Genomic DNA, 14,984 nt, shown 5'->3' with positions numbered 1-14,984 from the left:
TGATTTGAACCACTTTCTTTCTCGTCCGTCTGTTCGTATATATTCTAATGAGCATGTAACGCTGTGGTTCTCTAGAATATATTACAATATCGGTTTGCAAGAAAACAAAAGAAACCATCTAGTTCCAGAAATCAGGATCATAAGTTCCTGAAATTGGTAAACCAAAAATAAGAACAGTCATGTCTTATTCAATTACCTTACCAATCTCCCTGCAAGATGCAAAAGAATCTCTGGTTTGCAGTATGTATCTGTCACCATCCGGGTTTTTTATACTTCACTGGTATCTCTTGAACCTCTCTTTTTTCCACTCATGATACTCGGCCAGCCAGTGGTGTCTCTCGGTCTTTATATCTGACCGGAATGTTCTATGGATCTGAATGAGTACCAAAAGAAGCGTTGATGAACAGCCTGCCTGCAATCAAAGAGGTTATGTGACTGATTATTGTGCCGATTTTAAATGTGGTCAGGCGTCAATATATAGCAACTTAGCGTGAATCAGGAGCTTCCTCAAACTTAGGGTAGACTTTTTTTATAAAAACTTGTTCACTAATGTATTGAACACGACCACAACTTAACCCCAAGACCTTAGTGTACAAAGTTTAACAGAGAGTTCGTTCTTACCTCCAACTAACTTTGGGTATATATTTGTTTCAACAACCATTTTTAGTTCTACATCAGAGTAGCGCCTTTAGTTGTCAAATACACTCAGGCAGACTGTCGAGTGCCTGCAGAGGCCAAAAACCATGTTTTTAATCCTTGAACAAACGTGCAAGTCGCAATTGTGCGTAATGGGGGTAATTTAAAAAACAGCAGAGTTGTCATCTACCTCCTTGTGATTGTCATGAGACGTTGAGTACTCTGGGTCTCTTCTTTTTAAATCGTTTTAATGCCCCTAAATCGTTTTAATACTGCTAACCAAAACAACTATTAAGGCTACTTGGCAGTGAAATATATAATCATTATATGGTAAACAATTCAAACATGGAAAACCAGTGTTGGTCTTGGCAAATAACATGAGGTGGTTGTAATTGCAGAACCAAAACCTTTCCATGGATCGGCTCTCTCGTTTCCGCAAGCCCAACGAAGACGGTATGTTCCGTGAACCTAGTAGAGACAGGCGCATCACCAAACTTGATGTTCGGATTGCTTCCGGCGACATCAAAAACACTTACTCATAAACCGAGCCTTCACTGAAGGTGTTAAAACGGTACACGTTGATTGACCCTTGGATAAGCATAGCCTGCAGATTGAAACGATGGATCAGCGTACAACAAATCATTAATTTGTTCATCTGTAGAGTTAGAGGTACCTAAGCAAATAACAAAAGCTCTAATTTCTTGTAAAGAAAAGGATCCCGCTTACGTTCTCACCAGGTCATGTGTGTTTATATACGCAACCGACAAACAATAGACTGACGGCAGAATCTCAACGGCGATAATAGTCATCCCACCGATCCATACCCACCACCGTTGGATCTCCTCTTGACGGAGCTCACCGGAGTCTCCCACCGCAGCGCTCGCGTCTTCTTCCATGGCGTCGGGCGAGAAGGCCTCATGCTGAAAGTGAAAGCCTTCGCGATGCGTCTCTCCACCTCGGCCTCTCCTCTCAATTAGTCTCCGACGTGACCACGCCTCCGATCTCATCTCCCGATCTCCTCATTGCCTAAGCCAGTCCCGGAGGATTCTCCACCGTCGATGTGATTTGCTCCATCGCGAAATCGTGCGGTGCTAAGGTTGTGCTCATCACCGCGCAGTTGGAGAGAGGTTCTTGTGTGAAGCACACGACGGATGTGTGTTATGTCCCGGCGCAGACGATGGCAAGTGACGGCGGAGGTGCGGCGGAGAAGGGATGAATAGGGTTTCTGGTAATGGGTTGGATTATCAAATTCTCAATCCAAAAAGCCCACAAATTCTCTTTTTTTTTTAATGAAACGCGGAGTTGCGATGTAAGGACAGGTGTCGCAAGCTCCTCGCTCTATTTGTTGCGCTGGCAGCCTAAAAAGAGAGTTGCCTTCTTCTTTATGTTATAAGATTTGTTTTTTTAGAACCAACTTGACCCCACGGTAACTCACTACGTCTTTAGAAAACATATTACCCACACCAGCCCAATTCCACGTCTCTCCTCTTCCAGAACCGGAACCGAAAAACTGAACTATTAACCAAACCGAATTTTCTGAAACCAAAACGAAACCGACTCAAATACTCTAATCATTTTTATATTTCTATATCTGAATAACTGAATCGGAACCGGAATCAAACCCGAGAACCAAACGGTACCCGAATATCCAAAAAAAAACAAGTTTCAGCACTTTGATATAAGATAAAATGTGTCATCAGTTCCACTCAATCCGAATGCTCAGGGCTAGTTCACCCAAAAAGACTCCTTTAGTAAAAAAATCTATCTACAAAAACTAAAAATTTCCCAAGTGTTTTATTTTGGTAAAAAAATTTCCAAGAGTTAACTACTAGTTGTGGATTTTTTCGTTATCATTCATAGCTTAGTATTACCATTTGAGTTCCATCAAATTTATTTACATTCATTTAAATTCTATGGCAAAAGATAAACATAAGAATTAGACAATTGCATTAAAATCTCATAAAATCATTTAAAATACCGCAAAAATTATTACTTGTGAGTTCTTTCAAATTCCTGAATTCACTACCACCCCCTTAGTTCTGGGTTTGGGAGAGAATATGGGTTTCGACTCCAAATTTTCTGATATTCAAATTTTTTTATCTAAGGTTGATAATGCTTGATAATGCTTTATGCATGATAATAAATTGATAAAATATTTGTTAGGGGAGGGGTAAATATCTTATACTCTTTTCGTTTCAAAAATATGTATATTTTGAGCTTTCATATATATTAATAAAATATTTTTAAATATAAATGTATTATTTTGTTTCTAACTATTCTCACGTTTTTTTAGCCAATCTCAATAAACCTAATTAACTTATCATTGTGATTTACTAAAAATGCATTAAAAATATAAAAAATATATTTTAGAAAATTAAAACATAAATTGCGAGTAATATACTATGATACACGTCATTTCTTAAAATACGTGTTTGAAGTAACATTAATATATGTTTTGATTTAGTAAGAGACATATCTGCAGTTTAAATAGTCTCATGCATATCCCAAAACGATCAAAAGTAGAGGAACTGTCACGTCCGAACGACTCTATTATTTGTTTTTTCTTAATCTCAGTTCCAATCAGATTGAAGTTTCATTAATTAACCAGATCAAAAAGATTCCTTAGTAAAGAACATTAATATCTAAACATTTATAATGTTAGATGAAAAGTAAGTAAATGACAAAACTGAGCTACTCACCCCATTAACTTAGAAGTGACTTTTACTATTTTACTACTAGCTTGATTATTGTAGTAATATAATTACGTAAGAGCACTCCCATGAATTTTTTTCGAGAATCTCAAATAAACAAATATTATTATTTCAATTAATGTAATTATAAAACTAAGTGTTAAATTAAAAAAATATATAAAAACAATACAAGAAATGAGTCTCATAAATTCTATGGAAAACTTAAAGATTTTCATTTGAACTTCTTTCTCACTTTCTCTTTTTTCACGAAACTTTCCAATGATAATGTTCTTAGAAGTTTACCAAAGATTAGCCGACTGAAAATTTTAATATAACTAATGCAGTTACCATCTCATATTGGTTTTGGACACCATGTAACATGTCAACATCAGAGTTAAAGAAACCATTTTTAACGTTTCAGGTTTATTTGGGTAAAAATGAATCTACGTTTCAGATTGACCATACAACCTTGTGTGACAAAAAAAAAAAAAAGACCATAAAACCTTTTTGTTGAAAACCGAAGACTTTTTTTTTTTTTTTTTTTTTTTGATAACTCAAACCGAAGACTGTGTTTGAACAAAGACAAGTTTAAACTAAAAGAAGAACGGCAGATTTAGAGATGAAAGGTAAACACATAACAATACAAATTCAACACATATTATTTATTTATACAATGTAAATACATTAGTGACACTAACGCGATAAGCACCTGAACAAAACGTGATAGCATGTAGCATGAGGTATCTGGCGAGACAAGAAAACACAGCACAATATTCCAGAAACAGTAAACTTTACGTAGTTGAATGTCCAATACGGTACGCATTTCTAGGCACCACGAGCATTTCTAGCTCGTTCCAAAAGACGGTCGCATTCGTTAGCCACTCTCGATAGCGACTCATGCGATGAACCACCATCGCAACTCACCGACTTCTCCGCCGTGTCCCTCAGCTTCTTCACTTTCTCTCTCATCTCACAACCTTCCTCCTCCACCATAATCCTTCTCACCAACGACTCGATCTCCACCCTCGAAACCACTTCCTCCGACATTAGCTTTCTAGACCGGATGGCGATTCCTAGCTCCTCGTTGAGCAACGTTGCATTCAGTTTTTGATCCGCAAAAAGCGGCCAGGCAATCATTGGAACGCCGCTAACTACGCTTTCAAGAATCGAGTTCCAACCACAGTGAGTAAAAAACCCACCGACGGCTTGGTGGGCTAGGATCTCGGCTTGTGGAGCCCATGAAGAGACCACAAGGCCTCTCTCGTTAGTCCGGCTAAGAAACTCTTTTGGTAGATAATCATGTACTTCCCCGCTATTAGTAGATAAATACTCGCTGCTAGCTGAACCGTCTACGGGGGGACGGACCACCCAAACGAACCGTTGCTGGCTCAACTCGAGCCCCCAAGCCAGTTCCGTTATCTGGTTACTTGAGAGAGAGCCGCCGCTTCCAAATGAGATGTAAAGCACGGACTCCTCAGGTTGCTTGTTTAACCAATCCAAAACCGGATGGTTAATTTTCAGTGGATCAACCGGTCTGCATAAAGGACCAATTGGATAAACCGGTACACGAGCGATTCCACCCAAGAGCTTTGGGTCGTGAAGAGATTTCAAAGTTTTGGGCTCCATATCTTCCCATGTATTCACAATAAGACCATCAGCCGTTGGGAAAACTAAACCAAAAGGAACGAACTCCCGGTATATATGGTCGGTTGGGTCAAGGAATGGTTCAAGAGTGTCCTCAAACCGAACCGGTTCACATCCAGGCATAGGCAAGGGTTTCTTCTTTATTATGTGCTCCTCTTCAACGTCTTTCTCCAGCGTTGGGAAATACATAGTCAACGCGAGAAAACGTGCGTTCGAAGCGATGAAGACATAAGTCAACATGTTGAACTCACCACCGAGCCGTAACGCGTCCAGACCGAACAAGTCTACGATCAAAGCCGTTGGTTTGTGCTGCATCTCCTCGATCTTAGACCGGAGGGTTGGTATGGTCTCACGCATCATGGTCAAAAGGTTGATCGCGATAAAGCCTGATGGGTTCACTAAACCGGAGATATCTGGAGTCGGGAGGCCGATGACGTCAATAAGTGTTGCATCGCAGCCAGGTGAGTTGAAAAATTGAGACTGAGCGGAGGCTGCGTCGGCTTCAAGGACGAAGATAGTGACTTGGAAGCCATGAGATCCGGCTAAGCGTTTTCCAAGCTCGATCACCGGGATGACATGGCCCATTCCTGGGCTAGCGAACATGATAGCATGTGGTCTTGTAATCTGCATAGTCTCTATCGATAAACGTTTGCTCCTTTTTGTTTGTTTGTGTTGTGGGTTACTCTTGATAGTTGCAAATGAGTTTAATTTATAGAACCAAAAGTCTTCTTCCAACGTTTTGTAAATAGTATAATATAAGGTCTAATCTACCACCTTAATTGTCTTGCACTAACAAACAACATTTATTTAAATATCTAGGTGTAACTGTATCTCAGTGAGCTGCATATATATATAAGACAATTAAAGGAAAATAATTAACCATGTGAGCCGTCGCGAATGATCCATTTTGTGTTTAATGCATTGACCAAAGGATACAAAGATTATATATATACAGTATTTGCCAAAAAAAAATATAAAAAAATATATATATATATCTTATATAATAAAGTTGAGTATACTCTCTCCTCATGAAGCCACATCATCAATATGCATAGGGCATTTTCTGCCACTTGTTACCACAACAAAACTTTAATGAAACCAATTTTTTCGTACTCAAATCGTTCTCTAAACCATTATGGACTCTCCAACGTTTATACCAAGACCTAATATTTTATTTGGGCTTATATCAGGTTTTTTGTGTCCAAGCCCAAGTTTGGTGTATCTGAGCACAAAATGTAGTCCCTTTCATCTCGACGAATCCGATTAACTTCATGTAACGTCTTCGATACCCATTTATTTTCTTCTTTCCGACTATTAACATGCTTCATCCCACTCGCCCCACTCTTCATACATAACCGGCGGTAGGTCTCCTATATATTTGCATGCTAACGTCGATGAATCTACGAAATCTATGCTAATTACCAGCTCCAACAATGGCGAATTCCTTCATCTTCTTGCTGTTTTGAAGAGGGTCTCTGTTCGACCACAGCCGAGGAGGTTTAGGGATTCTACGATTGTGTCTCAAGATGTGGATGCTCTCGCTCTCCAATCCTACATCGGCATGGACAAATCTCTAGGCATTCTTTCTCCAAGTATTTACATATACCTCTCCTTCTCTTTCTCAATATTTTCCCACCAGATTGAGTTTCTGTGTAACTTTAATTGTCGTTTGTCTGTATGTACGATTCAGTTTCCTGAGATGATGTTGATTTGTTTTGAATCGATGATGCCGTGGCCAAATTAAGTGAGATTCATAATTTTTTGTAAATAGATTTAAACCTTATTTGGATTCCAAAACTAAGAAAATTGTGTGGTTGTTGTAGGAGTTGAACGTTTGCGTATATATGATGTGGCCAATATATTGGAGAGCATCGGGGTACACTCACTTTCTTTAGAAAAAGTTAGCTCATGTCACTCTGTTTGAGCTGATTCTATGTGTCATTCAGGTTTGGTCTAGAAAATGGAAGTATCTTTACTCTTGGAAAGGTTTTGTTCAGATTCTTCGCTCTTTACATCAACTCAAAGTACACTTTAAATAGCCCTCAATGTTTTTTTTTTGTTTTGTCTCAATATCTGATTTTTGAGAAAATGGTTTTTGATATTTACTTTTTTTTTTTGAACACTTTGATATTTACTTTTGTTTACAGGAAGAAGGTTTGAGAAAGCGTTTTGGCACCTCAAGTATCTGCAGCAGTTCCCACAAGGTATATAAAACATCATATTTCCAGATTCTGTAATACTGATTTTGGTTTACAGTTGATCATGTAAGTGATTATGTGAGTCACTAATAAGAATCTTATGGAAATGTACATCAGGTACCATATACCCCTCGCACCCCTTATGTATTCGCACAGAAATGCTTTTGATAGCGGTTAGATGTACGAGCTCTGCATCAACCTTAGTATTCACCTCTGTGTCAATTAGATAGGGTTAGTTCTTCGTTTTCTTTTATGTGTATTCATTTGATGATACTGCATCTTGATTTAAAATTTACAGATCAGATTTTACATTATATGTTTTAGCTCCAAAAGTTCATTCTGAGAAATTCCAGATTTTGTATATAATTTGATGTCTATGTGAATTTGAAGCTTCCAAGGGGCGCTTATCTTTGTTGGCATTATCACTCTTCGATGACCATACCACACACGAGAAACAAACAACAACAAGCTTTTGAACGTGTCTCAATACTTACTATTGGCCTCACGTCTACAGATATAACATGGTGTTGTACAGCTCCCTGACTTTTCTAATAGTGTTTAAGTCTTCTGTCAAGGTTTTGATATTTGGTTCCAAACTCCAGTCAGCGTCCTGGAGGGCATGGCAAAGAAAGAACATAGGCAATTTCTTATGAACCTGATGCGGAAGTGACCCCAAGAAGAAACGCTTCTTGGAGCCCTTAAATATGTCAGAACCTTCACAGTACTCACTCATTTCTGCTTCTTGATTATTATTACATAGATAATAATAATAAAATAAGTTTCTTAAGTTAAGATTAACAAATTGAAAGTAAAAAATGTATTATTTTAGCACTTTTTAGATGTCGTTGACTTCTCTTCACAATAAGATTACGCAATGTGTTAGGGTTTGTTATATGCTTCGGAACATCTATGAATGTCACAACAAATTTTGTAACCAAATAAAGCTAATATGTTTTAAAAAAAATTTGCAAGCAAACCTTAGTATTAAAAACGAGAGGGGGAGAGAACATGGTCACTGGCTTCAAATAAGAAACTGGTTAGTAATCTGAAAATTGAAAATAAAATTTCATCTGATTTCAAATGATGACGCAAAATAAACGATAAATAAAGAAATATGTTTATCTAACTAACAATAATTTATCTAATTTTAAGATTTTAGGTATGTTTACTATCATATCTCATTGTCGATATACAACTTAATAAAAATATAGATGTTAATTATTTATATTTTTGTCGTATGATGAAGGCCAAATTTATTAATTAAGCTTATATCATAATAAAAATAATAACTCCATTCAAATAATAAACAATTCAACTATTACACTTTAAAAACAAACATTATTTTTACTATTGAAAAAATTCCATAAAAAGAAAATTAAAATTTTATATGATACAAATATAATAAAATGAAATAACAAAAATAAATCAAAAATAAAACAAAAAATAATAGTACAATTCCATGCAGAAGATTCATCTCAGTCTAAAAAGGCTTTAAAATATCAAATAAATAAAATAACTCAGACTAAATTTTTTCTTTCAGTGCATATATGAAACAAAATTAATATATGTATATGAGCCTGAAGTAAGAGTCTATGTGAAAATTACATGTTCTGCTAACGCTATACACAAAATACACATCATATTTTCGCATATTAGATCATTCATCATGCTTTGTAAAAACTATGTTTTCCTAACTTAAATAATCAAAAAAGCTATATATTTTTCTATCGATTCTAATGCATTCCTCTTGATGATATTGAAGTATAATAGTTTACTTAAGTGTGTGATTATAATATTCTTAATAATATTTGCTTGGTTTGGGCTCTATTAGAAATTTAGTTTGAAAAAACTAATCAGCTTTCTAATTTTGAAATGATAATTGTAAGATAACTAAGATGCAGGCATGTGTATCTTTTCTTAAAATATAAAAACATATCTAATTAATTATAAAGTCTTTCAAGTATAAAAAATTTAATACAAAAGTAACATCAGTTATGCTGATAGGATAGTAAAATTAACATATCTTCGATAAATAGTTTATTTTCTAAGATACCATGCTTTTTTCATAAATTTATAAAATCACATAAATCTGTGTTAACAACTAAATCATATATTTAAAATATGTATTAAAATACCTAAATAATATTTGAAAAACCGGCGCGTAGCGCCGACAAACCTCTAGTATATATATATAGTACACACGTCTATTAATGTGTGTGAATGTACATATTTTGTATTGTATTACATGGGAAAAGTACCAATTTCGACCCAACAATTTAAATCGTACCAAATACAACCTCAACTCGATTATAATTCGAAAAAACTATCTAAACTTCTTAAAACGTGCTTAAATCTACATTAACTCTAACAGAAGTTAGTCAATCGTTAACAAAATAAAACGACGTTGTTTTGATATACCAGGAAAAGTACCAATTTCGACCCCAACATTCTCAGTCGTGCCAAATAGAACCCGAACAAATAGTCAGTGCTAAAACCGACCTCAACTCAATTATAATTCAAAAAAAACTACATGAACTTCTTAAAATGTGCATAAATCTACATTGACTCTAACAAAAGTTAGTCAACGTTAACAAGATAAGACAACATCGTTTTGATATATATATATATATATACATATTCATTCTGGGACTCAAACCGTGTTGTGATACCTTTTTAAAGGGGCACACTAACAACTAGATAAAATTAACTTTTTGAAATATTATTACAAATTTGAAATTAAAAAGTTCTATTCTTCTTCATCTTTTCCAATTTAAAAAATTTGGTGATAATTGTTTCTATTTATATAAATAAATTAACATGTTTTTATTTATCATATCTTTAATAAACTTATATCTTACTAAAATATAAATAATAAAATATTTATTATTATATGATCTTAAATATACTTAAAACTTTGAATTTTCTCATAAATTATTTTTAATTTTTAAACTTAAGTGGAAATTTTTTTATATTTCAAAGTTAATATTATATATTTTTGATATTTTGTTCAAAAATGTTAAGAGGCCTTTTACCTTTCTTTCACTAAAATATCTTGTACAAAATATTAGACATATGGTTTATCTGAACTTATTTTTTATTTCTTATTACATAAGACCGAAGATATGTTTTAAAAATATAACGTTCACTATTGGTCAGTTTACATTATTGTTCTATATTAAAACATTTCACAGTATCTCTTAACTATAATTATTACTAGATCTGGACCTGCACAACTGTGCGGGTATTTATTTTCAAATTTATATATATATATATATTAGTTTATATAATTGGTATATATTTTTAAGGTTATTTATATATTTGAATATGTATACATTTTTTTCAAATACAGTAATTTTAAAAATAATTTGCTGTAAATTAATTATTTCAAATCATCACATATATATTGCTTTTTATTATATATTTGTCATATTGATTTTGTGTTTGATTCTAAAACCAATTGTTTTATTCACAAAAACACATATTCAAAAAATTATTTTGTAATTAATTTATTATGATCTTGATCCGTAATTCAAAGAAAGCAATTTTTTATGTTTATTCATTTTAGATAATTAATTACTGTATATATACAATTTTAAGATAAGTTAATTTTATACATGTATTATATAGTTTACTGATGTTAAAATGTTCTACCAACATTGTTGGGATTGTTAAACCCCATGTCCAACTCTCTATTCTCCGATTAGTACGATATTGTCCACTTTGGGCTTAAGAAGCAGGTCCGCATGGATTTACTTTTGGTTTCCATCCCAAAAGGTCTCGTACTATTAGAGTTGGACATCTCTTTATATATTAGACACTCTTTGTCTAATTCTCCAATGTGGGACTTAGTTTGTTATACCACATTCTCCCCTTCAAACTAAGGATCACATTCATCTCGTGTCCCACAACTGACTTCCAGGATCTTCTGACTCGATATCTGCTACACACCTCTCATTCCTAACTCATAGGATACCATCCATCTCTCGAAGGGTATTTCGGTATTCTTGCAAATTTCTCGTCAACCGCTCTGATACCAAATATAAGTTTAATGATTGTATATGAACGCTTAATAAAGTATAACTCGCTTTATTAATCTTAAAGAAAATATCTCAAAACCTTAATCTCACACACACAATCTCTAAGCTCACAAGTGTTGCCACAACTCAGCAACTCCTTTTATATAGAGATCTAAAGTTCCTAAACTCATTAGGACTTCCTAACCTAAACATAACTCGAATAGGATTAGTTTAACTTGATTCCCAAGTTAACTTCAAGATTATCTCTAACAAACATATTATATTTTAGCATAAAATATTTTATATTTATGAAAATAAAATATATTAACTTATCAATTTAAAATAATTTTATCATATTTAGTTCCATATAATGGTTTTCTTTTAAAACGGTTGATGTTATTATAAATAGATAAAATATGACATGATTTTATTTTTTTCATGTTATAAAAGATAACAGTATATATATATGATAAAATTATTTATGTAGAATTTTGACAGTTAAGATCTTGTTATAATCTTTTTCAAAAGATTTGTTAGAATTTTTAAATATAGATATTTTTATTTTAATTTAAAAGATATCAAAAGATATTATGATTTAAATAATTATAAATTTTATATTTTATTAGTATTAAGGAAATACATTTAATAAAGTTTCTAAATGATGATCTAAATAAAAATATCACACATGAAAAAAGTCATCATTTCTATTTTAATTGATAAGAGTTGGTTTTGTTTATTACATGAACAGCATGTATAACATACCAAAACTCTAAAACAGTAAGAAAATGTATTAGTCTATGAAATGGTTAAAATGGTTTATGTTTATACAGCTAGGTTATACAGCTAGTAAAATGCAAGTATACGATGGTCAAGATCTATGAAATGGTTAAAATGCAAGTATATGATGGTAGCTAGGTGGAATCGATTACCAATCATATGTCAATCAGCTTCAATTATACCACGCTAGATCTAATGTATAATTTATTAAGAAATCTAATGTTGGTTTGTTAACCAAGCCAGTTTTGTAGGAGTCGTTTTATTAGCAATTATATAAGTTAAACCATATAATTAGTAATAAATGAATGATAACTGATTTCTAGTAAGGGTCTATTTTAAAAAAAAAAATCACACATGGATTAAAGTCATGACTTTTGTTTTAATATACTCCCTCCGTTCCTAAAAGATCAAAGTTATAGTTTTTTCACACTTATTAAAAAAACATTTAAAATTGTATTTTCCAATACTTTGTTTTTCTTAATTAACTATTCCCAATAACTTTTAACCAATGAAATTTTATTAATCACAAGTGTATTTTTTAAAAACTACAATTTTTTATTAATTAATGTCTTGAAAATGTAAGAAATATATCTTTTTGAAACAATTTTTTTTTCTAAAAAATGGATCTATAAGAAACAGAGGGAGTATAAAATATACAAATTTTATATATTATTTTGACAATGACAAATATTTTGGTTCGGGTTGGATTCGGTCTCGTTTCTTTAAATACCAATTTTGAACCCGTTAGGATATTTAACCACTTTTATTTGGGTTCGGTACTATTTTCATATCGGATTAGGTTTAGTTTTCGGATTTGGAGTTTTTGCCCAGCCCTAGTCAAAATATAAATTGTCAGTTCTTTTTATGTTAAAAATTTAATTACATTATTAAGCAATACTAACTAATAAACTATTACTGAATACTTTGGTAAATTATCTACCAATAAAGATGCTCTAAGTTATATTTATGATTCCCACCAATCAAATTGTATAATAAAAAATGTTATGTGGAAACAAACTTAGAACTAATAACTAATATGATGGTAGCTTAGAAACTCACTGGAGAGGGTCAAGCCAGTGGTAGGAACTAGAGAAAGGGGGCGGATGGATGAGGTCATGGAAGTGTTGGATGAAAGGTCGTACAAACCAAACCTTGTAAACAAGCTTGCAAAATAGACGGAATTAGGTTTAAGTCCGGGATATTCGGTAGCAGAGACGTAAAATGCCTCACTCTTGCTTAGGAAAATGCAAAGGTCACTAATTTCTTGGGTGTAAGAACCCATCATTTGCCCAGGGTCTTGCCTAAACACCACAAAGGCCCTAGGTTTCCACCTCAGGGACGCTATGTAAGCAGAAGGTTTCTTGCGGTGACTTGACTCTCTTTCTGCTTTGCAAAAGTATTCGTCACACCTTTAAAGGCAACAAAATGATATACATGAGACAATATTTGAGTCCTTAACGGTGGAAGAACTAGAAATATTTTATACTAGGGTCCTAATATATAATTTTGATATTAAAACTTGATAATATATGATACTATAAAAATATTTTTTCTAATTGGGGCTTATGACAACATAAACATAAATTAGTGGGGTCAAATGCCATAATTTGCTAAAATATTAAAGGAATTAGAACATCCCAATTTATGGTATATATAAAAAGGCTTAAGAGAATTGATTTGACTACCTATGTCATTAAAGTGCACTTATTTTTTCCTTCATGCATCCGTTTAGAACTTCAAGGTTAATCGTGCTTGAGCTGGAGTAGTTGAAGGATAGGTGACTATCGGAAAGTGATTTACGATACCGTGGAAGTGAGGCTAAAGCACGGAAGAAAAGTTATGTGATGATTGCAGAGTCGGTAAACAATGATTTCGAGCTTCTAGAAAAATTAACGCATCGTTCGATCGATGAGATGAGGCCCACATGCCGAGTGAGCGGGCGTGGGTGGTTTATTAGCAGTGGACGGTCAGGATATTGTAACACATGTCTCTTCTTCTCTTGAAAACGGCGTGTTACGAAGTGGTATAAGAGCTGATTAGCTATCTCGGTTCTCGTCCGAGAGGCGTCTTGAGACCTGTCATGGTGCCTTGCGCTTTTTGAGTGGGGATGAATTGTAACATCCCGCTTTCTGGTATATGTGAAAGGCTTGAGAGAATTGATTTGGCTACCTATGTCACAAAAGTGTATTTACCTTTTTCGTCATACATTCGGTTATAACTCTTTGGTTAATCGTAATTAAGGTGGAATAGTAGAATAATGGATGTACCGGTAGTGGATGGTCATTTTAACTTTTGTGTACTATATTTATGATAAACAAAAATATTATGCTATCTAAGGGAGTTTATCTTAAATTATTGGACTAAGAAATATCTACAATCAATCAATTAGTGTTTTAATCTGAAAATGGTCAGATCATTGGGCTTATTAAGTTTGAGGGGAAATATCGGCTCACTACCACATGCACGATCAAGGAAAAAAGCGTAAATCTCAAAGCGAAATGTTGAGCAAGTGGACCAATTTTATTTGAAACGTGTTGTCTGTATAAATCGGTAAAATTTATTTCACAGTAACACTATAAAGGGGACATGTTCAAGAGTAAAAAAAGTTAAAGAGTACATTCTTGTCCTATGATTGTTTATGATTCTTATCTATAAAGTAAGCATGTCAATATAATAACGAAGGTAAACTCCAAAGATTGAGGGAGGGGTTACCAGAAGGTATTGAAGTCATAGGAATCGTAATGCAAGCACATGAATATGAGCAAAGTGGAAGATCCAAAGATCTGGCCGGAACGGAGAGCGAAACTGAAGCCTGTGCCGAACGATCCCGGCACATTCTCCATTTTTTATATTTTCTTATATATAAAAGTATAAAACTATAGTGTATACAAAGATTGACACCATACAGCTCTATGCGCTATTCCAACCATATAATCAAATACAAAACCTTAGTCTTTTTTTTTTTTAAACACTCAAAACCTTAGTCAACTTCGAATTAATGATAAAAAGAAAATTAAAGAATA

The 14,984-nt window shown here is 33.6% G+C and overlaps 1 protein-coding gene and 2 long non-coding RNA genes across 4 annotated transcripts; 1 reads left to right on the top strand and 2 right to left on the bottom strand.

The window, feature by feature from the left end:
- Window positions 1–1,937, bottom strand: LOC103830633. 2 transcript variants are annotated; one of them, XR_004458484.1, is made up of 4 exons: window positions 1,363–1,937; window positions 827–1,240; window positions 622–725; window positions 1–412 (listed from the first exon to the last, which is right to left on the bottom strand). It is a non-coding gene; the product is annotated as an uncharacterized LOC103830633 (long non-coding RNA). The 2 variants fall into 2 exon arrangements; XR_004458485.1 differs by having other exon boundaries at window positions 1,371–1,937.
- Window positions 1,938–3,913: 1,976 nt separating this feature from the next.
- LOC103872738 (UDP-glycosyltransferase 72E1) lies at window positions 3,914–5,600 on the bottom strand. Its single transcript, XM_009151177.3, has one exon. The coding sequence runs from the start codon at window positions 5,598–5,600 to the stop codon at window positions 4,152–4,154; it is 1,449 nt and encodes a 482-aa protein (XP_009149425.2). The 3' UTR covers window positions 3,914–4,151.
- A 1,215-nt stretch (window positions 5,601–6,815) lies between these two features.
- Window positions 6,816–7,565, top strand: LOC117134251. Its single transcript, XR_004458476.1, has 2 exons — window positions 6,816–7,174; window positions 7,286–7,565. It is a non-coding gene; the product is annotated as an uncharacterized LOC117134251 (long non-coding RNA).
- Window positions 7,566–14,984: the final 7,419 nt, after the last annotated feature.

The sequence above is a fragment of the Brassica rapa genome, chromosome A01, assembly GCF_000309985.2.
Source record: "Brassica rapa cultivar Chiifu-401-42 chromosome A01, CAAS_Brap_v3.01, whole genome shotgun sequence".
NCBI lineage: Eukaryota > Viridiplantae > Streptophyta > Magnoliopsida > Brassicales > Brassicaceae > Brassica > Brassica rapa.
The sequence above is the reverse complement of the archived record's forward strand: the minus strand, read 5'-3'. Positions and strand labels throughout refer to the sequence as shown.

Bases quoted from the DNA above. Each gene is read 5' to 3' on its own strand.
- LOC103872738 (XM_009151177.3), bottom strand. From the start codon at position 5,600: ATGCAGATTACAAGACCACATGCTATCATGTTCGCTAGCCCAGGAATG.